This window comes from Gopherus evgoodei, chromosome 2, assembly GCF_007399415.2.
Source record: "Gopherus evgoodei ecotype Sinaloan lineage chromosome 2, rGopEvg1_v1.p, whole genome shotgun sequence".
In the NCBI taxonomy this organism is placed as follows: Eukaryota; Metazoa; Chordata; order Testudines; family Testudinidae; genus Gopherus; species Gopherus evgoodei.
In genome coordinates, this window is record NC_044323.1 from 292,016,643 (window position 1) to 292,042,230 (window position 25,588).

At 50.9% G+C, this 25,588-nt stretch overlaps 1 protein-coding gene across 11 annotated transcripts in view; it reads left to right on the top strand.

Annotated features, from left to right (window-relative positions):
* The window catches only part of ADGRB1 (adhesion G protein-coupled receptor B1), a 376,961-nt gene that overhangs the window by 211,036 nt on the left and 140,337 nt on the right, over positions 1-25,588 (top strand). For all 11 annotated transcript variants that reach the window (XM_030553892.1, XM_030553899.1, XM_030553900.1 and 8 more), the window contains 6 exons: positions 690-758; positions 4,693-4,801; positions 6,607-6,750; positions 12,136-12,211; positions 15,296-15,398; positions 16,617-16,660. In XM_030553892.1, coding sequence (XP_030409752.1) covers positions 690-758; positions 4,693-4,801; positions 6,607-6,750; positions 12,136-12,211; positions 15,296-15,398; positions 16,617-16,660 — 545 coding nt within the window. The remainder of the gene's footprint in view (positions 1-689; positions 759-4,692; positions 4,802-6,606; positions 6,751-12,135; positions 12,212-15,295; positions 15,399-16,616; positions 16,661-25,588) is intronic.

The following is a 25,588-nucleotide window of genomic DNA, read 5'->3' on the forward strand; positions in this document are numbered from 1 at the left end:
GTGATGGGGAATCCATCATGTCCTTTGGTAAGTTTTCTCAGATGGAATTACCCACGAATTCTGAACCTGGCCATGAATTCTGAAACCGGGCCCAAGGTTTGCAAGCATTTGCTGTCTCTGTAATAGGCCGAGCCAAAACCGCAGAGCCCCACTATTCCTGGATGTTGAGATCTCCAAAATCTGGGCCTGCAGTCTGAAGCGTGATCCCATCCCCCTGTGAAAATGAGGGCTCAGAGAGCCCGCAGGAGTCAGATGTACTGTGGGCAACCCTGCTGCTCTCCATACCCCTCATAGTCAAAACCCCTCTTGGCATTTTATCATTGCCTCATGTCTGCCTACGCCCATCCCTTGCGCTCTCCATGGCATGCAGAATCCTTTGCTTTCTGCTGTGACCTGGTGAGCAATGAGACACGTAGTGCTCACTGGCTGCCCCATTGCACTCTGGTAGTGAGCAAGGTTCTGACTTGTCTCCCCAGGAAAGGCAGTAGGAGTTTTGCTACTTATTTCATTGGGAGCAGGGCTTTGGTTTGTCCAGTGCTTTGGGAAGAACAGTGCTCTGTGACTGAGAGCAGATCCTCTTCTTGCTAATACTATTGTTCTCTGCCCTCTCACATGTTGTGGGGCACGTCGTGCCACTCCGTCATATTCTGATCATGACTTTCTTTTCCTTTTTTGTTTCTCCTCTCTAGAACTTCGTCCAGATTATTAGCAACTTGCTGTCAGAGGAAAACCGGGACAAGTGGGAGGAAGCTCAGATGGTATGGACCTGCTACGTAAACATACAATCCAAATAATGCTGGCTCTCAGCCTGTGGCATTGCGGGGAGGAGTTATGGGCATTTCCCCTTGGGTTGGGTGATCTCACTGCTGTGTGTGCCTGACATGTTGTACTCAATGGGCATCCGTTTCACCCAGAAGAGACAGAACTCATCCGGCCACTGCTAGTCATCGCCAACACAACGCCTTGCAGTGAAAGAGATGTGTAGGCTGAACTACCCTGCTTGGAGAAATCAGCGGGGTCCAGGAAAATGGATCCTGCTAGACTTCAGAGCCAAGTGCAGTCCTGGCCCTTTAAGATTGCTCCCAAGTCTGAATCCTGTAGGAAAAGACTCAAGCAGGACAGGTAGGGTTTTAAAGGGCCAGGGTTGTGCTCCGCCATCTGAGCCTCAGCTTGAGCTGAGCAAGGGTTCAGTTATATGTTAGCTACGCTTTCCTCATAAGGTCACCTGGTGTCTCCCCAGGGATGCTGGCAGTTAGGGAACATGACGGGTAGTTCAGCAGATAAAGCACACCCTGTCTGGGCATAGGCATTGCTATTTGTCCCGTCTATGTCTTACCAAATCCTTCCCCTGTCTCAATTGCATTTTCTGCCTGTGCATGTAGGTGACTTGCCCACTGTCCCTAACCTGGACTGAAAAATGCCATTCTTCCTCGCAGCGCTCACTGCTCAACAGCGCTGATCTCCCTGCAGCCCTGGGGAGCCGCATCAGAGTGAAATGATACTGCCTTGAAGGCAAAGCCTGTTCGCAGGCGACTCTGACTGATGGCTCCCTGTCGATACTAGTTCCTCCCTTGTCTCTTCCACTTTACCACGTCTCAGAACACAATCCCTCTTGTGCCTGCGTCTCGGAGATCAGCGTCACCACAGGCAGGTCTGGTTTCTGACAGGCGTCCATCAGGTGGAGAGTATTCCACTGAGGAGATCACGAGGCATGGGTCACAATATGATGGCTCTTTTAGCTGCCGTGTTGTCTGGTGAACCCACTCAGAGGGGGCAGCAAACAGCAAAAGAGCGAGAGACGATTGCCCGGCACAAACATGAAACCTTAAAGGTCAATTTTCTTCAGAATGGCCACTGTACTTCTCTGGCAGCTAAGGAGCTACCAGTTTAATCTGAAACCTCCTACGTCAAGGGGGTGAGTGAAAAACTGTTGCATAAGGGGAAATTAAATGAAAATAAATAGCTCCAGGGAAGGGTTGTGCTATTGGTGCATAGCAGGCACTGAACATTGCTTGAGCTTGGAAGGGATTGGCTCCTCTGCAAGAGGTCACAGGTTTAAAGGTGGGCTCGGTCAGTAATGGTGGGAAGGTGTTACCACCTGATGTCTGTTCAGAGGCTTCTCTGAAATGAGTCTGGTAGGGGGAGGGGTAAAAGGGGTTAGACCAAGTATTGAACAGACCTCGAGACTGAACTCACCTTTTGCCCCTATAGCTGGTGTTTCCCCAGCATATTTGGAAATCGATGAATGACCCTGGCTGGTTCCAGAGGAGGCGAAGATCCGAATGCTCAATTTAGCAAATACGTGTTTACAGCCACATTGCAGAATAGTCACTGTGGAGCAGACTCTGCTGAGTCGTCATGACAACGCAGAGACCCTGTTGATCATCATAAAAATAGTTGCAGTTTTCTCCAGGCTGCAGTTAGTTCCCAGTGGTTTTCCCTTATCAGCTTCCCTGTATTGTAAACCTGGCTTGCTGGCCTCTGCCACCCACCTGATGTTCATTCCTGCAGTGTGACCAGTCTGCACTCTCATGACAGTGGATGTTATTTTCTGCGCTGCTTTGATATCAGTCAGAGGATCTTTCATCTTTTGACCACTGCCATTATTATAGACAGCACGAGGACCATGGCTGAGATGGCCTAAGTTGCCAAAGGGATATGGATGCCCAGTTCCCATATATTTGAATGAGAAATAGGATCTTGGCCTAAAACTTCAGTTCTAAATCCAGAATCTGTTCTCCCATGAGCACCAGAGGGGAATCACTGGTAATAGCTTCTCTAAAATCCTCCAACTGCTAGAGGGCAACATACACTGGATCTGGTCGCAGTCCACCTAGCAGCGGGGATAGGTGCAGGCACACACTATTTACCATGCCATTTTAACACGGGAATTCAGCTCCCATCTCTCCATTAAAAACAAACAAACAAACAAAAAACCAACCAACCTACCAAACAAACCAACAACTCTTATATGGTAGCACACCTCTTAGTTCTCGCTGCATATTCAGTGACAGCTCAGATGGAGAGTTTTCCCTGGCTGTTTAATAGTATTCTCTTTCTGTGCAGATCTATGAGTTGGCTGGGGATATTCCCCTCTACAGGTAGCTCCTTGTACAACTATTTGATCACTAAACTGTGCAATCAACCTATGATAGATCTAAGATGCAATTACTTTGATATCGAAGTACCAGGCAAAATTGTGACAGAGTATATAAAATAAACAAAGCAAAACGGTCCTTATTTCTCTCCATTCTCCTGTGCGTAGGCAGGTGTGAATTTTAAGTCTAGGCGTGTTTGGGGAGTCAGATTTAGTTGTTGTAGGTTAGAGACATTGTCCCAGGGTCATGCCTTGTGTCACTAAACAGAGCCAGTCTTTGGCCAGGAGACCTCTAGCAGCTGGAGTCCTGCCACAGGGAATGGTCCATGCTGTATGCATGACAGTCTAAGCCAGGGTCCCACCGGAGGGCCGTGGGAGGGAGCAGCAGTCTCTGATGGAGGTAGGACCAGGTGGTTCAGAGACCAGTACTCCTCAGTATGAAGACTCTCAACAGAGAACTGTACATAGGAAAGAGCCAGAACATCCCCTCCAACAACAGCTCATGGTGGCCCCAGTTTTCAGACATTGGCACTGCTGTGGGACATCTAAATATTCTGTGTGTGGGCACTCAAAGGGGTACGTACTGTATGGGCCCAAGAGAGGCGTTTCCCTGCCTACATTCTGATGTCTGCTTCCCAGCTGGGATTTAGACATGCTCTTGGTGTACCCAGATTTGAGGAATGGGCCCCCCCATTTTTTTAACAACTGTGCTCAGATAGTGGTATTGGATCCTGTTTCACAGCTTTGAGAAAACGTTCCCTTTGCTTAGCCTGGGGAGTCTGGGCGGGCCTCGCTGTACTCAGCCCAGGAGTCATGGTGCAGGCAAGGATTCTCTGGACTCCCTCTCTTTGCTTAATGATTTCCAGTCATGTTGACTCCCAGAGTGAGCACAATATTCCAGGAACCAGGTCCCCCGAGTCCTTGAAGTGAAGGGGAGTTTTGAAGGAGTAAGGATCTCAGGGTTTGCCTCTGAGCACAGACACTCCAGAGCTCGCATAGAGCAGATCTATTACCTCTTTGCCCCATCATGTGATGGCTCTGCATGTGCAGCACCAAATAACATTGGCCTCGTTGGTGGAAACATCAGACCAGATCCTCCAGGGATGTAAATGGATCACTGCTGATTTACACCACCTGAAGGTATGGCCTGGCATGTCTCATTTGCTGGCCACATTAAGCTAACTGCAGGTGCTGGGAAACTGTAAATGTTTGCTGTGGCTTTCCTGGCCAGACCGGTGGGTAGAATAAGTAACTTTGAGGAGGGAGGGTAGGTTGGTAGGTCACTATCAGAGCCCTCCCATTATGGTTTGGCCCTCCTGTTGTGCTCAGGACTATTCTCCTCCATGGCCATCAGCTGCGTTTTCTCAAACCGGATCTTATATTGTCATTTCCTGTCCATGTTTTTATTTCCTTGGATGATTTCTCTGCCCTCACAGTTGTTCGCTACTCCACTGTACTCCAGCATGAGCAGATAATGCCTCCGGCTCTCTGTGTGTGGGAAAAGCTGGGCTCGAACCCTGGCCCTTGGAGAGGCCCAGGGTGAGCTCATTGCTATCTGAGCCACTAAATATTTGACCTCTTCACTTGGTTTGCAGATGGGGCCGAATGCTAAGGAGCTGTTCAGGCTTGTGGAGGATTTCATTGATGTCATTGGATTTCGCATGAAAGATTTCCGGGATTCCTACCAAGTGACGGACAATCTAGGTGAGTCGGTTTGGATTCCGCTCCCCTCCCCTGCTCCACAGGCAGATTCAAACCGTGCTGCCGCTCCTTGCAGTGTTCATGAGCTGGCTGTGAGCCTGGGGAGGGGAAAAGGCTGGCCAGGGGCTGGGAGGGAGCAGAGGGAGCCACGCTGCAACTTGTTCTCATGTAAGAGACACGTGATGCAGACGCAGCCTGGGTCCTTGGGATCAGGCTCCCCCGTGTTACTCTTAGTGGGAAATGTGCTAACTTGGAAGGCTTCTGGGGTAATGGGAGGTGAAGTGAAACAGTGTTGTCCTTAGCTGTCAGCAGAGCTGGCGCTTCTCTGAGGCCGAGGGAGGCTGGAGCAGGCAGGTCAGCTCTCCCGTCAAGAATCAGCCACTGTAAAGGATGGGACTCCAGGCCAGTGGAGCGATACCAGTAACAGAAGCAGTGTTCTGGCAGTGCCTAGAGACCTCAGCTGAGATTGGTCCTGGTGCTAGCCCTGGTACATACACATGGGAAGAGGCAGTCTCTGCCCTCATCAGTTTACAAACTCAGTAGATGGGACGGGCAAAGATTGGGGAAAAGGAAGGGTTGTTCTCCTCACAGAGCGATGAAATGACTCGCCCAAGGGTCCCAGAGGAGTCTGGCAGAGCTGGGGATGGAATGGGGCTCTCCTAAGTTGCAGCCCCCTCATTCAAACCCAAGACCACCCTTCTTCTCTCTGCTCCCTCCAGAGTTTATCAAACGGATGTTACAAGTGTCTCAGGCTGAGTGCTGCATTCATGCTCCCCAGACGCCAGATATGTTCGCTGTGTGTCCCACCCCGGTGTGATGGAATGTATGGTGCAGGGTATAAACATCGTTGTCAGGCTAACGGCTCCATTCACATCAGTACAAGCCCAGTGCCATCTCTAGGGTCACATGATTGGGAACAAGGGCAGCATTTGGGTTAAGGTGTCCTGAGTTTAATCTGAGGTGGAGGAGGCTGAGGAAGTATGGAGGGACAGAAGGATGCTTGGGAGTCCTGCTCAGTGAACAGAAGCTCCAGTTGCACCTGCCTAGTGCAATCACCTTGCTTTATGTACAGACATTAGCTGAACAAATACCTTCTGCCATGCCAGAGATCCCAGCTCTCCTGGACAGGATCTGGCTAATCCAGAGGCTCCTGGTCTTCCTCTGCTTTCATCCACACTCTTGGCCACCAAGATCACAAAGCCCCATATGCTCACAACTCATCCCTTCTCAATCCCCAGTTGCCTGAGCTCATGGTAGGCAGGGAGAGATGTTTCCCAGAGCCATGCTTGATGTCACAGGCACTGTCCCACCAGCTAAAGAGAGGTTTGCCCCAAGGTTCTCCATTCGCCAAATGGGCAAGGAGGGGCTTTCTCTGAGACAGTTCATGCACGGCCTTGACCTCTTTCCAGGCTAAAGGAACGGCATCTGTCTGGTCTGAGCTCCGCCTTGCACCGTACTTACAACATGGAAGGCTGCATTTTCAAAGAGCGGAAAATCCAAAATTTTGGGTGCTCATTGTCTCTGAATGGTCAGGGACTGAATTTCTACTCATAGTTGCACCAATGCGAAAGAAGTCTGGATTTGTGCTGGTGTAAATAAGGTCATCAGAGTCACTCTGGAGTCACGCTGGTGTAAGTGAAGTCAATGGAGTTACTCTGGATTTACACCAGCGTACATGAGAGCAAATACTGACTCTTGCCAAGTGTCTGTCCTGCTAGTGCACCTACGGGTTTTTCAGTGGTGGGAGTGTGAATGTTGAGCTGGCCATTTGGGCTTTGCTTTACTCACTGTTTCTGTTTCCCCTCAAGTCCTCAGCATCCACAAAGTCCCCGCCAGTGCAGCCACTGACATCAGCTTCCCCATGAAGGGCTGGAGGGGCATGGTGGACTGGGCCAGGACCTCCGAGGACAAGGTCACCATCTCCAAGAGCATCCTCTCTACGGGGCTAGCAGGTAAGGCAGTGCTGCTGCAGCATCGCTGTTCTTCACCGTTAAGGGGGTGTCGATCATTTACGCTCTGTCTGCAAGCTCTGCTCTCAGCTAGCGAGGATCTGTCCAAGAGGAGCTGCCCTGAACGCAACACTGACCCTTAAAGATGAGGCGTAGTTTAGAATCAGTTCTGAGCTCCCCTGCAAGTTCAGGAGATTAGTTCACGTCCCGGATTCAGGTGCGGATCCATTACTAGGCACAACAGCTTCTTGCTTAGAAAACAGCTGGAGGCAGAGCCAAACTGTGATGAACTGGGAATGTTCTTAATGTTTTCTATGAATACTGTGTTGGTGCCTCAGTGTCCCCATGGCAGTTCGTAAGTATCTGGCAGAGCAAAGGGCCAGTGCACCTAAATGCCTGACACTCTATCTCCTAGCAACTGATGGCCTGGGCCCCTCCTCTGCAAAGGTGCCAACTGAAGGTGTTGGAGACAGAGATCAGGTGACTCCTGGCCCGGGAAAGGAGCTGAGCAGAGAGGAGGGATTGGGAGGGGTTGTTAGTTTGGAGCTGGCTGGGGTCGAGGAGTGAAGTGCAGACGTGGGGGGTCTGGCTCACTGCCCCCCAGAATGGACCCGGCTGAGGGGTCCAGTTCGCTGTACCTACAAGCTCTGTTTTAGACCCTGTTCCTGTCATCAAATAAACCTCTGTGTTACTGGCTGGCTGAGAGTCACGTCTGACTGCGAAGTGGGGGTGCAGGACCCTGTGGCTTCCCCAGGACCCCGCTGGGGTGGGCTCGCTGTGGGAAGCACACGGAGGGGCAGAGGATGCTGAATGCTCCAAGGAGAGACCCAGGAGGTGAAGCCGTGTGAGCTTCTTGCCCTGAACAAGTCTGCTCCAAGGGAGAGGAGGCTCCTCAAAGTCCTGACTGGCTTGGTGGGGAGCAGTTCCAGAGCATCGCCCGGGGACTCCGTGACACAAACCCCAGAGCAGCAATGCACCAGAGACACATTGCAGACAATATTAACCTACTCACTCCACTTAGTCTGAGAGGAACCTGATGCGCTGGGTTCCAGGCAGGTCATCGGCTGAGCAGGACGTCCCCTCCCAGTGCGGGCTGGACCCTGAACTGGTTCCTTTTAGCCCTCGGTGTGGGTTGTGTGTTGTTTTCTTTCTGGTCCGCAGCATCATTTCGATGCCGTTAGCCAGCGCACACAAAGTCGCTTCTCTGGGAGCGAACATCTTGGCATTCGGAATGGTTTGGGAGCAGTGTTACCAGTTTAATGATTTGTATTTTTCATGAAAATAGGCTCCTTGTTCCGAGTGGCAACGGAGGGAGGGAGGGAGGGAGGGAGGGAGAAGAATAGATTGCCATTCATCGTGCGGCAGATATGAAATGTTCCGGGTTATTAGCTTGGCTGGCTCTGGCGGCCGGGCAGGCAGGCAGTACTTGGCCGCTGGATGGGCAGTGGCCGTGTAGCTAGAGCGATGTCTGTGCCTCTTGTGTGTAATCCTCTGTAACCACACATCAGCTGCAGGAAAGGGGGCATTAATCACTCGGGGGTCATTTGCTCCATGGCAGTCTATTATCAGGCCCAAACAGCATGGGGAGAGAGAGGCGAAGCAAACCGAGCAAATCCAGCCTTCGCTTGAGCATAAGCTAAGCCATCCTGAATCTCAGATCTTAAAGAAAAACTGCATGGCTCAGGGCTCAGATCCTAGAGCACTCAGCCAGGGTCTGATTCTGTGGCTACTCTGTGGACCATCTGTTAGCTGCAGCAGCTCTTCTGAGGTTGGGATCAGCTGCAAACACATGATTTTGTAGTGTACTGAGTGTAGACGCCACGTACTGAAGTCAGCCTCTGTTCTCAGTAAGCTCATGGGGCTCCTCTTTGCATGGGAGGTGTTCAGTTCTTTGCAGGTCTTAAATATTTAAGACTAGTACTTCAAAAAGAGGAGCCAAAATTGTGCCTGCAATGAAGACTAGCCGTCACCTCGTCCCTTTCTCTGTAGCTGTGCCCTGTGCGGGTTGGCTTCATCAGCGAGAGCAGGCAGTTTGCGCTTTCTTCATCAGACTGCACCGTCCTCTGCTGAGGCAAAGGCAGGAGACTGTCTGAGTTGTTGACATGATCCCTTGGCTTCCCAGTGCACCTTTCACCCAAAGATCTCCAAGCACAGCCATTCATGAAGCTGCAGAGTCTGTCCCATTGGGTACATTAGCATTACAACCACCATTCTGCTGATGGGGACACTGAAGTGCAGCATGGTTAAGTGACTGCCCCAAGGTCAAGCAGGGAGTCAGTAGCAGAGCAAAGACTAAATCCAGGATTGCAGCTCACGCTAGGAAGAGATCACTGCCTTGTAAACTGCATTACATCCTTTACAACAAGCACAATAAATGGTTAGATACCCCAAATTAGGACTTTCATTATTATTCTTTTCCGTCGCATCCGGAGCTGCATTTCCTAGGTCTTATCCTGTAGCATCATATTAGCAAAAGATGGTCCTTTTCAATATCTTACTTGTGTGAGAGACGCGTTTTAATTCTTTTTAACGCCCATCTCTTCTTTGCAGATGCATGTGGCAGGGAGAATACTGGGGCACAGTTTGTCTTTGTAGCAGGGGTGGCCGAACTGTGGCTCGTGAGCTGCATGTGGGTCTTTTACAGTTGAAGTGTGCCTCCTGTGTCCCCATCCCCCGCCTACCAGACTGGGGGGAGAGCTCAGGACTTTTGCCCTGCGGTGGGCTGGTGGGACCAGAGGTTTCTGCCAGAGATGACTGGTGCCTGCTGAGTGTGTGTGTGTGGGGGGGCACAATTTAAAGGTTCACCCCCCTGCAACAGCTTGAGTCACACACCCCTCTTACCCTCAGCAGCACCCACAATGCACTGCTTCTTGTTCCTGCCCAGCGGGATGGAGGTCTCAGGGCTTCTGTCCTGCATGGGGTGCCTACTGGGGCTCAGAATATCAGCAGGAGGGAGCCCCGGCAGGCACTTCCCAGGGGGCTGAAGCCCCGAACCGTGGCAGGTGTGCCCTGGCTCTCGAACTTCTGAAGATTGTCGTATGCGGCTCGGAGAGTCAGTAAGTGTGGCTGCCCCTGCTTTATAGATCAACCACTTTGCAGCTCGCTGAAATAAAGACCAGGTCTTCAGCGGGTGAGAATTAGCGGTTGGCTTCAAAGGAGCGATGCTGATTTAGCTGGGGATTGGTCCTGCTTTGAGCAGGGGGTGGGACTAGATGACCTCCTGAGGTCCCTTCCAACCCTGATATTCTATGATTCACACCTCTGAGGAGCTGACCATAGGTTTTAAAACTGGCCATGTGAAAGTGGGCATCCATCGTGCCTGCAAGTCACAGCTAGAGCTGGGCATGCAATCTTTATAGAAGTTTAGGACTGGAAGGGACCTCAGGAGGTCGTCTAGTCCAGTCCCCTGCATTTGCAGCAGGACCAAGTACTGTCCCAGACAGATTTTTGCCCCGGATCCCTAAGTGGCCCCCTCAAGGATTGAACTCACAACTCTGGGTTTAGCAATGCTCAAAAATCTTCGCAGCTGCATGTGCAGGTGATGTAGGTGTGCAGCTTCCAGTGTCTGGGCTACTGAAGAATGGATAATCAAAATAAAACACTGTGCCAGGCCAGGAGACCTGTTGGTGTAATTTCATAGAATCATGGAAGATTAGGGTTGGAAGAGACCTCAGGAGGTATCTAGTCCAGCCCCCTGCTCAAAGCAGGACCAACACCACCCAAATCATCCCAACTAGGCCAGGCCTTAAAAACCTCTAAGGATGGCGATTCCACTCCCTCCCCCATTGCAACTTGAGACCTTTGCTCCTTGTTCTGTCATCTTTGCACATAAATAAGACAGAGCAGTTACATCGCTAAAGTCTTGATAAAGACCCAAGAAATTCAGACCCGAGTCTCATTTACATGACAGCCTCTTTGCATGCCCAGAAGGGTGTAAATGAGAACCAGGCCCATGGGGTTAAAGTTTTCTGCTCACCCGTGATATCATGTGAGTGTGAGAGCCTGGGGTGTGTGTGGTGGGGGGGTCCTACCACAAAGGAGGAGAGGGGGATCTTGTCTGTATAGGGATCTGAAGGACCAGGCCAAAGGCCAAATAAATGTTTGTACCCATTAAGGTTCTGCTCAGATGTAGCATCTGGTTTTCAAGGGGGTTGTTGCTTTTCCCAGCTGGGTTGTGCGAGAGAGGCGGTGGGAGGGGGAGGGAAGTGACATGCCCAGAGGCCACACAAAGGAGTTGGAGGCTCATTTGGGATTAGAACTGAAGGGCCTGCGGCCTCTCGGCCCCCTTGCCTCAGTTTGCGAGGTCAGATAGCATTAGGGTCCATCACGCCAGTGTGAGGGAGCCAGCCCAGTGGAGCCAGGCCACGCCATGCAGCAGTCATGGCTCTTTCACTGACAGCGGCAACATCCTCTGGAGAGAGAAGAGAACGGCCTGATGTCAAGTGCCGAGTCTTGCGGGGATGGAGGGGGGTCTGGGTCAGGCTGGGGCTCGGCAGCCTGTGGGTGAAAATCTCCCACCCTCAGCTGCTAGAGTCATCCTGGTACAGCTTGACTCTCTGATGGCTCGTTGTCGGCTCGGCTTCGGAACTGGTCTGCAAGGCAGCCAGGTGCGGGCTAGCGACCTTCTCCTCCGAGCCGCTCTGCGGATTGGCTCACAGAGCCCGGCTAGAGATCCCCGGAGGCAAACAAACCGCTGCGTCCACCCAGCCACTGCCAGGGCGGCTGCTGCTTCCGATTAGACTCCCAGCATGTGCCTCCTCTCCTGGCCTTGTCAGAGGAATTAGCTGGAGTTCTGAACAGGAAACCTCCAGTCCGGCTCAGTCCAATTAAAGCTCAAGGCCTGTGCACAGGCCTTGGGTCTGTGTGATCATAGAGGGTCCAAGCCGGCGAGGTGCTGAGCACTGCTTGCGGGGTGCTGAGGGCAGCAGAGCCTCGTCCATGACTTTGAAAGCCAAGCTAGGCCATAGGGAGCCCCTATGTGGTGAGAGTAGGTGCTGCGGCTTGTGGGAGAGAGGAAGGGAGAAATTCAGCCTGCCCCAGGCTAGGCACCCAGTGCAGCAGCCCCGCTGAAACTATCAATGGCACCTAGGCCTTGCCTGGGCCCTCAGCACAGGGAGGAACTTTCAGCCTGTGGGGAGGTGAAGAGCTGAAGAGACGTGTTTGACCCTGCCTGAGTGCAGCAGCCTCCACAAAGACCCCCCTTCCTGTTGTGTTCATTACTCCCATGCCCTGTCTCCCGTCTACCCCCACTGAATGTGTTCCCGCTGAAGTCTAATGCCTGCAGGACGGGCCCCACGTAAACTACCCTTGGGCCATGATGATGCTTTCACCGTCCCTGATCGTCACAGTGCTGTTGTCTTTCTCTCCCTTCTCTTTGCCACTTTGTAGAGACAGACGACTCGTCCGTCTTCGTGGTGGGCACCGTGCTGTACCGGAACCTGGGGAGCATCCTCTCGCTCCAGAGGTAAGGACACCCTTATCTTTCCGGAGCCCCTCAGCACTTGGAGAGCCCCAAACCTGCCTCCTTGACTGGAAATTAAAGGGGCCAGGCAGGACCTGAGCAGCCAGTGGAGCTACTTGCATAAGAGGGAGAGCATTTGTTCTGCAGGGATAACTTTGGGCCACTAATAACTAGTGCTGCACGTGAAGCTGGCTCAGTCCAAGCTCATTCTTCAGGGCATAAACTGATCACTTTCAGGGTGGTCAGGAAGATTTTTTCCATTTTTGTGCAGCATTGCACATCATGTGGCCAGCTACGCCAGGAGAGGGCTTTCCCTTCTGCTCACTGAAGCACAGAGTAGTAGCTACTTCCTGAGGTATTATGCTCCTACAAAGAGGCAGGCGAGAACCCTGCCCTCTCAGTGAACATCTCCTCTGGTGCTGAGATCATGATGGGCTGCCAGGTTCCCTGGGATCGAAGTTCCTTGGAATCTGTCTGGATGAGAAATGAAATAGCCGTGGTCTCTCTCCAGAGAGACACAAGCAGTGGGGACACAACACCTGTGTGACATGGACACTGTCCCTGGTGCCAGTACTGGGCATCATGCAGCACCTGTCACAGGTGGAAGGAGCTGGCGAATGAACCCTCAAAATCAAATTCTCAAATCTTTGCCTTGCTGCCCAGACTCAGGACAGCTGCAGGGGAGGCCAAAGAGTTAATAGTTCCCTCTCTCCCTGGCATGCTCCCTATTTCCTCCCCACAAGGAGGTACTGAATGCTCCGTCCTCCCTGGATCTCAGCGGGCGCTAAGAGCACTCAGCATTGGGCAGGATCGGGGCATATGATGGCAGAGCAGAACTGTGGCATCGAAATCCCCTTCCCACAGCAGATTTTTACCCAATCGTCCCCACTGTGAGGCATGTCGGGTCACCATGTTCCTGACAGATCTGGGGCTGCGTGCTCGGGAGAGGAGCTGCCTGCCACACGGTGCCATTCGAGAGCAGTACTGCTCAAGACGGGCTCGGAGAGTGGAGCAGAGTGGCACGGATGGCTGCACATGTCTGCAGCGTTCCAGGCCTCTGCAAAGTGCCTCAAGGCAATGAAGCTTTTGTCTTCAGCAATGGCTTTTCTTTGCCTTTCTCTCTTTTTTTTTTTTTTTCTGAGGCTGGTACTGAGGCAGTAAAGTAAGCATCCTAAGGCACCTTCTAAATCTGTTCTGGACTGATTAGCATGAGCTCATTTACCATAAACGCCAGGGCATTTCTCCTCGCGGATAATCATTGAAATACCTACTGATTTAGCACTGGCAGTGGCGGGTGGCTAGTGAATTAGAATTAGTGAGCAAAGGGGCTGTATTCTGTAATATCTTCCATTACAGCGCTGGGAATGAGACTGGAAGGGCTGAGCGGTGAATAGGCTTTGCTAACCGGCTTCCGCAGGAGTTTCTGTCAGGGCATTCTCCCCTGGGTCCTGATTTACAGCATTGCTTAATTAAGGCCAGTTTTCTTTAAGCAATGAACAGCCCTGAATCTCCTGTGACTGTAAGGAAGAAATGCTGGATCAGAGGAAAAGTCTATCATTCCTCTGTCCAACAGGGATGTTGCAAGGAGATGGGAGTAGCCCCAATAATGTACTTAATCGTGCAATACCGTACTATAGGGTAACTGTCTTCCTGACCTCAACTGGTGATCAATCTATTTCCTGGGAGCAGGAGGAACAAGGATCAGATTTTGTTTTCAGTAACACTGGTTTAAATCCAGAGTCACTCCATTTAAACAAAAGGAGTCACTACAGATTTACCCTACTAAATAACAACGGCTAGTCTTATTCATGTATGGGTCTCCTCCTTGTTGACTTGCCTTGATTATCTCCTGCAGCAGTGAGTTCCACAGGTTAATCACACAAAGCATTAAAGACATTTATTTTTAACCATTTTAAATTTCTTCTTCGATCCCGCAATTCTTGGATAGTTGTGATCTCAGAGCTGGGGTTTATAGGAGATCCACCCTGAGAGAGGAGTGACATTCCAAATGGAGGCCCTTGGTATGAAAGCCGCAGTCTGGAGTTGAAGGGGGTGGCAGAACAGAGGGAGTCAAAGGGTTAAAAGTCTGACTCCCCCCATCACTTCAGAGTAGAAACTAGCTGCCCAAAACCTTTCCCAATAGTTATTGGGTAAACAGAAAATAAGACCCCGATGAAAAGCAAATGATTTCAAACATGCCTGGGATAAGTGAGAATCAGAATAGGGAAGGAGTGTTCCCTAGTGGTCAGTGCAGTGATGACTGGGAGTGTCCTGGGATCTATTCCCAGCGCTACCACCATGGACAACCAAATGTGGCTGTCTGCGGGTAGGTGCCTATGTATCATCTGAGCACCACAGCTCCCAGCTAGTATGTGAGGACCACGAATCACCTCTGATTTTACGAGCCCAACTCAGGACACCTTAAAAGGGCCTGATTTTCAGAAAGTGCTGAGCACCTATCCTCCGAGAATCCAGCCCCTTTATGACATCTCCAGCGGGGACCCCCAAATCACTAGCCACTTGTGAAAATGTCAGTCTAGGCACCTAACATTAGACACCCCAGGCTGAGAGCATGGGCCTCTGACTTCTTATCCAGTCCAATAAAAGCTATTGCCTCACCCCCCTTGTCTCTCTAATTTTCCATCTATCTGAGGACAGCATTGTACGCACCTGTTACCCACGGCATTGTGAGGGTTAACAGAGTCAGCAAAGGGCTTTGAGATCCGGGGATAGCAGGTGTTACTGAAATACCAGGAGAGGGGCAAATGCAGCCACCCGAGTCCGTGCCAGGGAGTGGGTTGGTTAGAGGGTCCCTTGTTATCCACTCGTGCTGCAGGGCCAGTGCTCTGCGGCACGCGGCTCTCTTTCCAGAGGGAGTTCAGTGGATCTGGCAGGGGCTCCAGAACAGCAGCGGGTTGGAGTCTGTCAGCAGGAAGTGGATTGGATGCTGACTACACGGATTGGACCGATTCCACTCCTAGAGTACTGCTATGGTCGTAGCTGGCCTTATTCCAGGTAGCCCAGTGGGACTTTCTCTGTGTAACCATCTCCGTCCTTTCTAAAGTGCCGTTTTCCTTCTCTCCCCAGGAACACCACGGTGCTGAACTCCAAAGTCATCTCGGTGACTGTGAAGCCATCTCCCCGCACTCTGCTCACGCCCCTGGAGATCGAGTTCTCCCACCTGTACAATGTAAGTCCCCTGCCCTCGGCATCAGGAGTTACGCTCTTGTTTTGGGTGTCGGCGATAGCGTGACACCGAGCAGGTCTCTCTGGGGGATTGGGCTGTGAACATCACCGCCAAACTCTTTCATGTCTCCTAGCCCAGGCTCGCAGTCACAGGTCTGGCACAGTGAAATCAGGTTGGCGTTGGTGTCCTGCTGTCACTCCCTCCTCAGTGATTGTCTTTGGGAACTTGGACTGCACAATGGAACTCGCTACAGGGAACCCACTTCCCTAACCCAGAAGGCAGGCGATGTAACAGGGACCAGGACTTGGGAGACAGTGGGTCTTGCCCCAGAATTTGACTCTGATTCACCATGGGACATGGCAAGTCACAGCCTCTTTGGGCTGCGGTTTCCCTGCTCATAAGATGAGGCTAATGATACTGACTGTCTCAAGGCAGAGGCTTTATTCATGAATGTTTGCAAAGTGCTTCGCAATTCTCAGGCAATGCTAGAGAAGTGTGGATTGCTGTTGTCATTGGCACCTTGAAAGCAGGTCCATTGCCAGATCAGGATATCTGAGTCAATCCTTGGATGCATAGGAAGGGTATTTACATGTCTAAGAGCCAATCTGTGCCTCCAGTCTCCCAGTCTGGATGTCCTCTTACAGCCCCCGCATGGGACTACCGCATCCTGCAGGGGGGGAGTCTTGAAAGCGCTCAGCATTGGCCTGACTCAAGCCCTGCTGCAGCCAATGGTAAATCTCCCATTGTTGTCAGTGGGCATCGAGGGCGTGTGGCATCTCTCCAGAGGTTCTCTCCCAGGATCAACCTATACCTCAGACACACAGTCCTGCTTCCATTGCAGCCCATGGGAGCAGGACTGAGCCCAGCGAGAACAGGCAACCCTGCAGCTCCAACAAAGGAGGGTCGGATGGGATTCTGAGTGGGGAGAAGAAGGGGAATATCGATCAGGCAATGAGCCAAGCTCCCTGCTTGATGCTCTGATGAGTGTGAGTGTGATCACTGGGGCGTGGTACAGTCCACTTCTCCCCTGGCCCTTGAGCCACAGCAGAAGATGGACATGAAGAGGGCAGAGGTCTGCGATGGCATGTCTGAAACACCACTGTGTGTTAAAGCCACATTAAATGCCGTGCCCATGTCAATTCTGTAGATGCCCTGTTGGCAGCACAGCTGTAATCTCCTTTTCTTTCCCTTCCCACCCCTTTCTTCTTCCTCTCCTGCCAGGGAACCACCAACCAGACCTGCATCCTGTGGGATGAAGCCGATGTGTAAGTCCAGCTGCTTTTAATTTGCTCTCCTCACTTCTGGAGCACGTTAGCTTTGGGACTTGGCAGGGTGTGTCTGTCTTGGGAGGCAGCTGATGAGGAGGCAGGTGTGTCTCGGGCCTCACACTCTCACCATTCATCTCTTTCCTGCGTCTAGCTTTTGTCTGTCAGCTTCCTTGGCAAGGGAAGGCGAGATCTTTCTCCCACTTCCCTCAGCAATTTCCATTCACATCCTTGCAAGCGGGATCTGAATAAGGATCTGCCGCTAGGCCGTTGCCTTCTTTGTCAGAAACACCATTGAGATAAATCGTATATTTGAAGGCTGTAGATCACTTGTTTCCAGAGTGTGACACAGGTTCTGACCCGCTGATTTTCTCCAGAATGCTTCCAGTCTCTCCATCGAGCTGTGTCTGTCACCACAGTGTGAAGCATCCAAGCAGTGAAGAGAATAGCTTCCCACTGCCAGAGAGACAGTTGCATTTGCCATGGGAGCTTTGGGGACTGGACATAATTTTGCAGAAGTGGCCTTGGATTTTGGGTGCCTCTATTTTTGGGGTGCTCAGGATGAAGAATGTTGAGCCTGACTTTTCAGAGGTGTTGAGCCAGAATTGTAGGTGCACAGCACCCTCTGAAAGTCAATGCAAGTTGGGCATCGGGAAGTCCAAAATTAGAGGCCACTTTTGAAAATAAGGCTCATTAAATGGAAGTAGGTGGTGCATTGGTCTGGTGTGGTGAGATGATTCCTATGAGAAATCCTGTTATCTGTAGCCCTGTCTGGGTCTTTCTTAGGGTCTCCTGATGTGTTGTTGACCAGCTAAGTGAAAAATCTGATAGTTGCCACAGGGAATTGGGACTGACAGTTTGGGGGAGGAGATGTCAGTCAGAGCAGCTTTATCATAAGAAGTAGCTGGTGAAAAAATGTCTTAGATTGTGTATAAACCCCAAAAGGATCAGAAATATCTCACTTAATGGCACCTTTTGCCACTTCTCTGGTTTATTTTTGTGTATCAGTCTGGGGGTCAGTTGGTTTCATTTTCTGTTTATAGTCAGTTTCACTCCTTGGGTTCAAATGCACAAAGCTCTGTATCTATTAATTATTATTTATTATTAATTAATTATTATTATTATCGTCATCATCTTGAAAACAATTCTGATCTTCCCCCTTTGTCTCCATTAAGTCACTTATACTTGGGCACGTTTTTAGCCGGCTGATAGACTTCTGGTTGGACGATGATTAGCACAAAGAATACATAGGTTAAATCCGATGAACGCAGTGCTGCCTTCAGGCATGTCTGTGGAACCACCCTAGTGTACCTCAGGGCAACCTGGAGCCACAGCGCTAAAACCAAAGGTTGCTCAAATATGTGAGGAGAGCCCTTTGGGATGCTGGTGGCAGGGGTCTGCCACGTGGGTACCACGCTGACACTGCAGTACGGTGATGGGTACGTGTGGAGATGCATCTCGGTGCTTGCTAAGGTGCGATGTATACGCTGTTCGCTGGGGGTACACTGAGCTAGGTGCTGTCCATAGCTGTGATGTGCCAGGAGAAGCTCCAGAAAGGATCCCTACTTCAGAGCCACAGTTCCTGCCTACTCCCCTCTTGCTGTGGAGTGAGGTTACTTCCCCCCATTCACTTCTGCTCCTTTTTATATGGCCAGCAAACAGGGATGGGGCTGAGCCCAGGCCCCTCCTTCTCTCCGTCCCCTTGGCCTCTCCTCACTTGCTCTCAGAGTGTGAATCATATCCGGAGAGCTGGGGCTGCTCTCCATGCCAGGCCTGAGGCTAAGATCCAAGTGTAACTCACACGCCTTCTGGGTGTGACGCTCTGTCCCATTTAGTGGCGCCGAGACCACTTAGAGAGAGAGATTAATGAGTCTGCTCTACAGCCTCAGCTAAGGGCCATAGGGCTTTTAGCTCATGCAGTAGAGGCTCATGCATTGACCTCCAGAGGTCCTGGGTTCAATCCTGGCTGCTGATGAGCAGGGTCTGTTGGTGTCACACAGGCAGGCTGAGTAAGTGAATTGCAGAATCTTGTTCTCCTTCAGCCTCTTGCTCAGCTGAGCAAGACAAGCGTAGAGTGTAGCCCTGATGTGATGAGAGGGCAGGGCATGGCAGAGGCCTGAACGACCCCATGCGGCTGATCCTGGAAAGGGCTGCATCAGGGCAGGTATTGTTTTGGCTCCCTTACTGACCTGGAGGCTTATGTGACAGGGCCCAGGATTAGAACGGGAAAGAGTCAGGGCAGAGCTAGAAATTGGAAGCGGCAGGGACAGTGGAAGGCAGCTGAGACGGGGGCAGCGTTCAAGGTGGTATTGTTATCTCAGACAGTCTTGGGGGTCTGGCTCCCTGGTCCATCCAGGTGCTTCAGATCACTGCTCACAAAGTGATTGGCCCAAAACAGCTTGTTCTACTGCCTATGCTGTCTTGTCAGCTAATATGTTAGTGGTGTTTTCTCTCTGGAGTCCTCAACACGCCACCACACCAGAGGACAAGCCGGTAGCTTGGAGCTAAGCAGGCGCACTCTAGGTGCTGACGTGGGGGGTCTGTTATCAGTGCTATATTCCAGAACCTCAGACAGATTTGTTGCCATCCATCTGGAGGATTGTTTCTCAGGCTCTGGTGCATTGTGTTTTCATCCAATGGCATTTAAAATCCAAACTGGTTAAAAGCTCCAAGAAGACTGCAGCTGCAGACTCCACTGGAGGAAATTCCAGAGCTAGATCTGCCTGGGTGCGCTCTGGCAGAAGGAGCTGCGAAGCTGTTTGCATAATGTTTTCAGGCTGCTTTGCTGCCCTTGATGACGCCTGGGAAAGTTTCTGCAGCAGGAGTGTTCTCCAAGTAATCCATGTCCTCTTCTGTCCTTGAGGCTTGACCCTTCACCCCAAGCTTCAGCTGAACTCCTGAACTCCAAAGGGTTTGGACAACTGTTTCTGCCAATGGTATTGTTTGCAGCAAAGACTTCTGCATTCTATCCCTGGCTCTGCTAATGAGTACAATAGTTGTGTGACCTCAGGTTAATACTTCCAAAGTTAAGTGCCTGTTCATGTTAGAGGCAGCGTTTACTGGGTCTTTGATAATGTAGCAGCATCAAAAAGGTTAATCAATCTACTGTGCAGTCTAGCACTTTGATTGTATTTTTGATCAAGCCCAAGAATTGTTTTAAAGGGAAAGAAAATCCCGATTGCAGCAGGTGGTGAAATTCACTCTGCTACAGCTGCAGCCACTGATGCTTTTCTGTGCATAGACTGCAGCCACTACAGGCACCTTAGACTAAAGGAATCACACTGTGTGACTGCTTCTTTTACATGCAATTGGCAGTTGGTTGTTGATGGGTGGCCAGTGGTCTGAGTCTGGTTAGGAGCATGCTTTGGGAAAGGTGGTTGCTTTCATTGTGGTAGAGCCATGGTCTGATGGTGTGAGCACAGAGCTCAGAGCCAGGAAAGCCTGAATTCTAACCCTGCCTCTGACACAGAGTCTCACTGTAGCCTGGGACAAGTTGCTTCCCCTCTGTGCAAAATAGGGATAATGGTACTGGGTGGTCTCACCAGAGTGCTATGCAAGTTTGAAAGTATAAGGAGGGTTTTGTGGTAAATGCACTGGACTGGGCATCAGGACACCTGGGTTCAATTCCTAACTCTGCCAGATACACCCTCTGTGGCCGTGGACCAGTCATTCAATAGGTCAGTGCCTCAGTTTCCCATATGTGCAATGGGTATAATACTATTACTTCCTTTCTCTCTCCCTTTGACTGTTCAGACTACATGCTCGTGAGGGATTGGGACTGTCTCTGAGCATGTGTCCTAGAGTTCAAGGCCAGAGGGGAGCACTAGATCACCCAGTCTGCAGGCCACCAGCACCACCCAGCACCCACACACTAAATGCAACAGCCAAAATCAGACCAAAGTATCACTGCCCACAGGAGACTAGACTATTATGTGCCACTGCAGAGAATAGGAGGGACCGAGGTGCACCTGAGGACCCCAGAATAGCAGGAGAATGATTAAGTGAAATATACCCAGATAATCCTGCCAAGTGACCTGCACCCACACGCTGCAGAGGATAGCAAAAAACACCCACGGTCACTGCCAGTCTGACCTGATGGAAAATTCCTTCCTGACCCCATGTATGGTGATGGGTTAATGTCTGTGCAGCACCTAGCACCAGGGGGCTCTGTTGTCAGTTAAGGCCTCTAGGTCGGGAACCTGAGCCTGAGAAGGAGCCAGAATTTACTAATGTACATTGCCAAAGAGCCACAGTAATACGTCAGCAGCCCCCATCATCTCCCGCTCCCAGCGCCTTCCACCCACCAGCGGCCCCGCTGATCAGCGCCTCCCCCTCCCTCCCTGCACCTCCTGATCAGCTGTTTTGTGGTGTGCAGAAGGCTCTGGGGGGGAGGGGGAGAAGTGAAGGCACGGCAGGCTATGGGGAAGGGTTGGGAAGGGGTAGAGTGCGGGGCAGGGCCTGGGGCAGAGCCAGGGGTTGAGCAGTGAGCACCCCCTGGCACATTGGAAAGTTGGCGCCTGTAGCTCCAGCCCCAGAGTGGGTGCCTATACAAGGAGCTGCATATTAACTTCTGCAGAGCCGCACGTGGCTCCGGAGACACAGATTGGCCACCCCTGCTCTAGATGCTATTGGAATGCGAACAATAAGTGTGACCCACAACGGCTCTGGTCTTGTGGAAATTCCTTTTTAGCGCTCAGGACCAGCGTGCTGGGCAGGTCTCAGGGGTACTGTGCTGGCTGGCCTGGGTGATCAGGCCTCTTCGGCTGCCTGCCTCTCTTCCCCCTCTCGGATGTCTTCCATCAGCTGGGAATAACTTGGAGGACTCTCTTGCCTCTCCATTAGCCAAAGCTTGATATGGATCAGTTCATTATATAAAGTCCCTTGAAAATTGGGCTGTCACATAAGAGCCACTTCTCCCTCCCTGCAGCTCTCTGTAGTAGCTGCTCCAATCCCTGTAAACAGGCTGAGACCTTCTCATTTCTCTGCTGGCTGACACTGGAACTTAAAATGCAGGTGCTCAGCTCCCAAGGGTGTGACTGACGGCTGCCAGGCAGTCATTTATGCTAATCCCAGGGTTATGGATTTTCAGGGTATGCACAATATCAATGGCTGGGCCCCCAAGACTTTCTACTATAGATGCTTTTGCTTTTCTGCATCCGCTACCTGCCCCTCCTGCAGCATTTCAATGGTGTCGTCTAATGAGTCAACCCCCAATCCCGCAGGTATCGCACCCCCAGAAAATGCCCTTCCCTTAGGATAGGGGGCTGACTCAGGATGGGGCTGCACAGCATTCTCCAAGCTTTGCTCACACGTCAAGTTTGGGGCAGCTGGTCTTTCTTTGGCTACGAAAGTGGACAACGCCAGGAGGTGGTGGGAGCTTGCTTCCTGAGACTGCCGGCTTCCAATTCTATTTCGCTCGGCACTTGCGAGGGTTTCTCTGCTACTGGCAGCTTGTGTATTGCTGCATGGCACCATCCTCACTCCTAAACATAAACTCATGTGCCTTGCTCCTTCCAAAACACCCTAGAGCTGTGTACAGGGTGGTTTTAACTGACTCCTCATTGTGTGCCCCTGACAGCCCTGTTGTTAGAAGAGATTTCTTGGGGTCTATACACATCCTCTTACACCAGTACTCCAGCAGGCGGCTAGAGGGTCTGATTGAAAGCCCATGGAAGGCATTGGAAAGTCTCCTCTTGACTTCAGTGGACTTTGGATCAGGTGCTTAATTTGCCAAGAAAGAAAAGGCAGAGAGAGATTCCCTGGGAGGTATTTGGGTGGGAGAGGTATGCTCCTGACAAATGGAAACGCTCTGTGCCCACCTCTGCTTCCCATTATGTGCACAGGACTTCCCCTGGCTTCAGGGCAAAATCAGCATGAGATTAGCCTAGGGTAACCAGACATCCCAATAAAATTGGGACTGTCCTGATTTTGAGGATTGTCCTGCGTCCCGACTAGAGTATGGTCGGGACACCATTTGTCCTGATATTTTGTTTCCTGATCTTCAGCGATAATTTGTCGGCAAGTCCTTCAGTCGCGGATGGTCTTCGGAGGTATTTTGGCGGCAGGTCTTTGACAGCAAGGTTTATTACCCCCACCCGAAATACCGCCGAAAACTGTCTGCGACTGAAGGGCTTTCTGCCGAATTGCTGCCGAACTCCCGGACGGGTGAGTGTAAAAAAACTCACCACCCTCACCGCGGCGGTCCTGATATTTTCCCCTTAACATCTGGTCGCCCTATATGAGCCCCCCTAGAACAGTAGCCTAGGGACTGCTCATGGCCAGAGGAGTTAAAACATTCACATATCACTATCTCCAGCCTCCTTCTACCTACCCTAGATGCTCCAGTCATGGGCACATAACAATGCAGAGCAAAAGAGAGAGAGAGAGGTAAGGCCTGATTCTGAGGGGTGCTGAGCCCCTGGCACTGCAGCTGAAATCAATGGGAGCTGTTGGTGCTCAAAATCAGGCCAATAATATAGGGAGAAGAACAGACACCGAAAGTAATTGATAGATATTTGCAGTATTGCAATATTTAGCGGCGACACTTTGAGTACCTTCCCCAGACCTGAAGAAGAGCTCCATGGAGCTTGAAATCTTGCCTCTTTCACCAACAGAAGTTCGCCCAGTAAAAGACATTACCTCACCCACCTGGTCTTTCATAGATAGATAAAGAGGGCTTGCGTAGGGATAGGTAAGCAGGTACATAGATTGAGGGATGGCATGCAGATAGATATGTAGCTAGCTTGAGGAGTTCTTTGGGGATGGATAGGTAAATAGACAACCATCTCTTTCTGGCAGATGCTAGTCTTACATCCTTGCCCAATGTTCAAAGAAATCCAGCTCACTTTATTCTCCTCTTTACTCCAAGCAAGCCAGCAGCCAACGGTCTTTCGGGTTTATACCTGCCGACTTGGTGACTTAACAGGTACCGCTGCAGCTCACCTGAAAAATCAAAACAGTCTCCATGCTCGGGTCCTTGCCTAAGGCAGCAGCCAGCTGAGCTTTAAAACACAGCCAAAGCCAGGCAGTGGCCCTTTAACGGCCACTTAAAATCCATGGGCCATGAAGGGTTGATTTGCTGTAAAATTGCAATTAGAGCAGACAATTGTCATCTGTGTGTCTGCTTCCCCAAGATAGAGTTGTTAGGCAGGACACTTTAAATAATATAAAAAAATTTTCCAGGGGTTTGTTCATTTGCATTTAGATAGATATTTAAGCTTGTATTATTAATAATGGATTTTTGATTTATTAATCCTAGCCCGTTTGGGTGGCTGTCTGCTAAGCCCACTAGTCACCGCCCCCCCCCCTCCCTTCCCCCGCTCCCACTGGGGCCCCAATCCTTCACTTGAAGTACGAGAGGGGAGAAGATCACACGCTAATTTTTGTTGTGTTTGGTGCAGCGAGTATGATTAATGAGCTTGGTAACAGCTGGGTAAATTGAAAGCTGAAGTTGCGGAATGATTTGGGCTTGGCTGGCTTTATTTCAGGGGCATTCATCTGAAGTAATTATTAGCGGCTTAGCAGCACTATTCAAGTTAAAATCGAGGCAGGTTCTTCTCTCTCTCTCGCTTTCCAAGACGGGACGCAGGGAGCTGATGGATGGAGACATCATGGATTCTGTTCATTGGCTTCTGCATTCAGGGAATTTGCTTTCACCTCCCTTTGCTCCTCCTTTCTAATGCCATCACCTCCACAGCTGCACAGCGGCAGCGAGAAGGAAACCCCTGGGGCTTACATTCCCATGGCCAAAGTATCAGTGGGCTGGCAGTGGTGTTTAACGGTACCACTGGGGACCGGGCACCAGGACTCCTGGCTACAACACCTGGCTGTGCTGCAGAATGATTCTTTGATCCTGGACAAGTCACCTGGAGACCTATTCTTTCCCTCTTACACTGGTAGTCCAACTACTCGAGGAGTAAAGCACTGCTCCGTGTAAGAAAGGGGTGGCAGAATGAAGCCCTGACTTCCCGGTGCCTCTGTTTTCCCAGCCAGTGAGTGGTACGATAAGTACTGTACAGGGGAGCTGGCAGGCTTAAAAAATGTTTGTAAAGTGCTTTGAAGGTAAGGTGCTCTAGGAGTGCATGGTTTTAGTTCAAGGATGCTATAATCTTTCCTAGGGGAAGATCCTCTGTTCCAGTACTTAAAGCTTTTAACCTATATAACTTTTGGAATGCGGATCTTACCTTTCACGAAGGTCCCTTTGGTGGGCGAAGGGTAGGCGTTTATAGGAACAAGGCTTGGCTAGCTAGAACAAAAAGGTCAAACCTGTGTCCTCCAGATCCTGGGGTCAGGAAGAAATCTAACTCCATGGTTCAGTATTGTACTAGGTGTTTTATGCAGCTGCCAGAGGAGATGGACCATCAGTCTGTTCTGGCTCGGAAATGTGTATCTTCTGAGATATAGTTCAAGCCCCTGATTGAGGCCATGGACACGGGTTCTTTTCAAATAGTAACTTAGCTGAAGTGCAGCCTTGTGTTCCCAATCCTTTTAGAGGGCAGGAGCACAGGGCTGGAATAAGAGTGGCTGTTACAAAATAGAATTGAGGTGCCTTGGAAAGACCTGTGTGGTATAATAGTCAGAGGTAGTGTAGTTCTGGAACAGGGTACATTGGTAGCAATGAGTGGAGCCCCATATCGGGAACGGCAGAGGATGCAGCAGGTGAAGCTTGGGATGCACTGGCAGAGGGGAGGCTGGGACCGGAGTAGCAAGGGGCACAGCACAACAGATCAGCTATGGCAGAGTTCTGCTGGGATCTCAGAAATTAGCACGTGGTTGCAAAACAGCCCCTTCAGCCTATAAAGTACAGGCTGAGGAGTCTCCAAAGGAAAATCATACATATTTAGAAGCTGTCTGAATGCATAATTGCCTGTGTTATGTATGTCATCTGTTGGAGCAATCCTTGTCTTCAGCATCAATCCCCATCCCCAG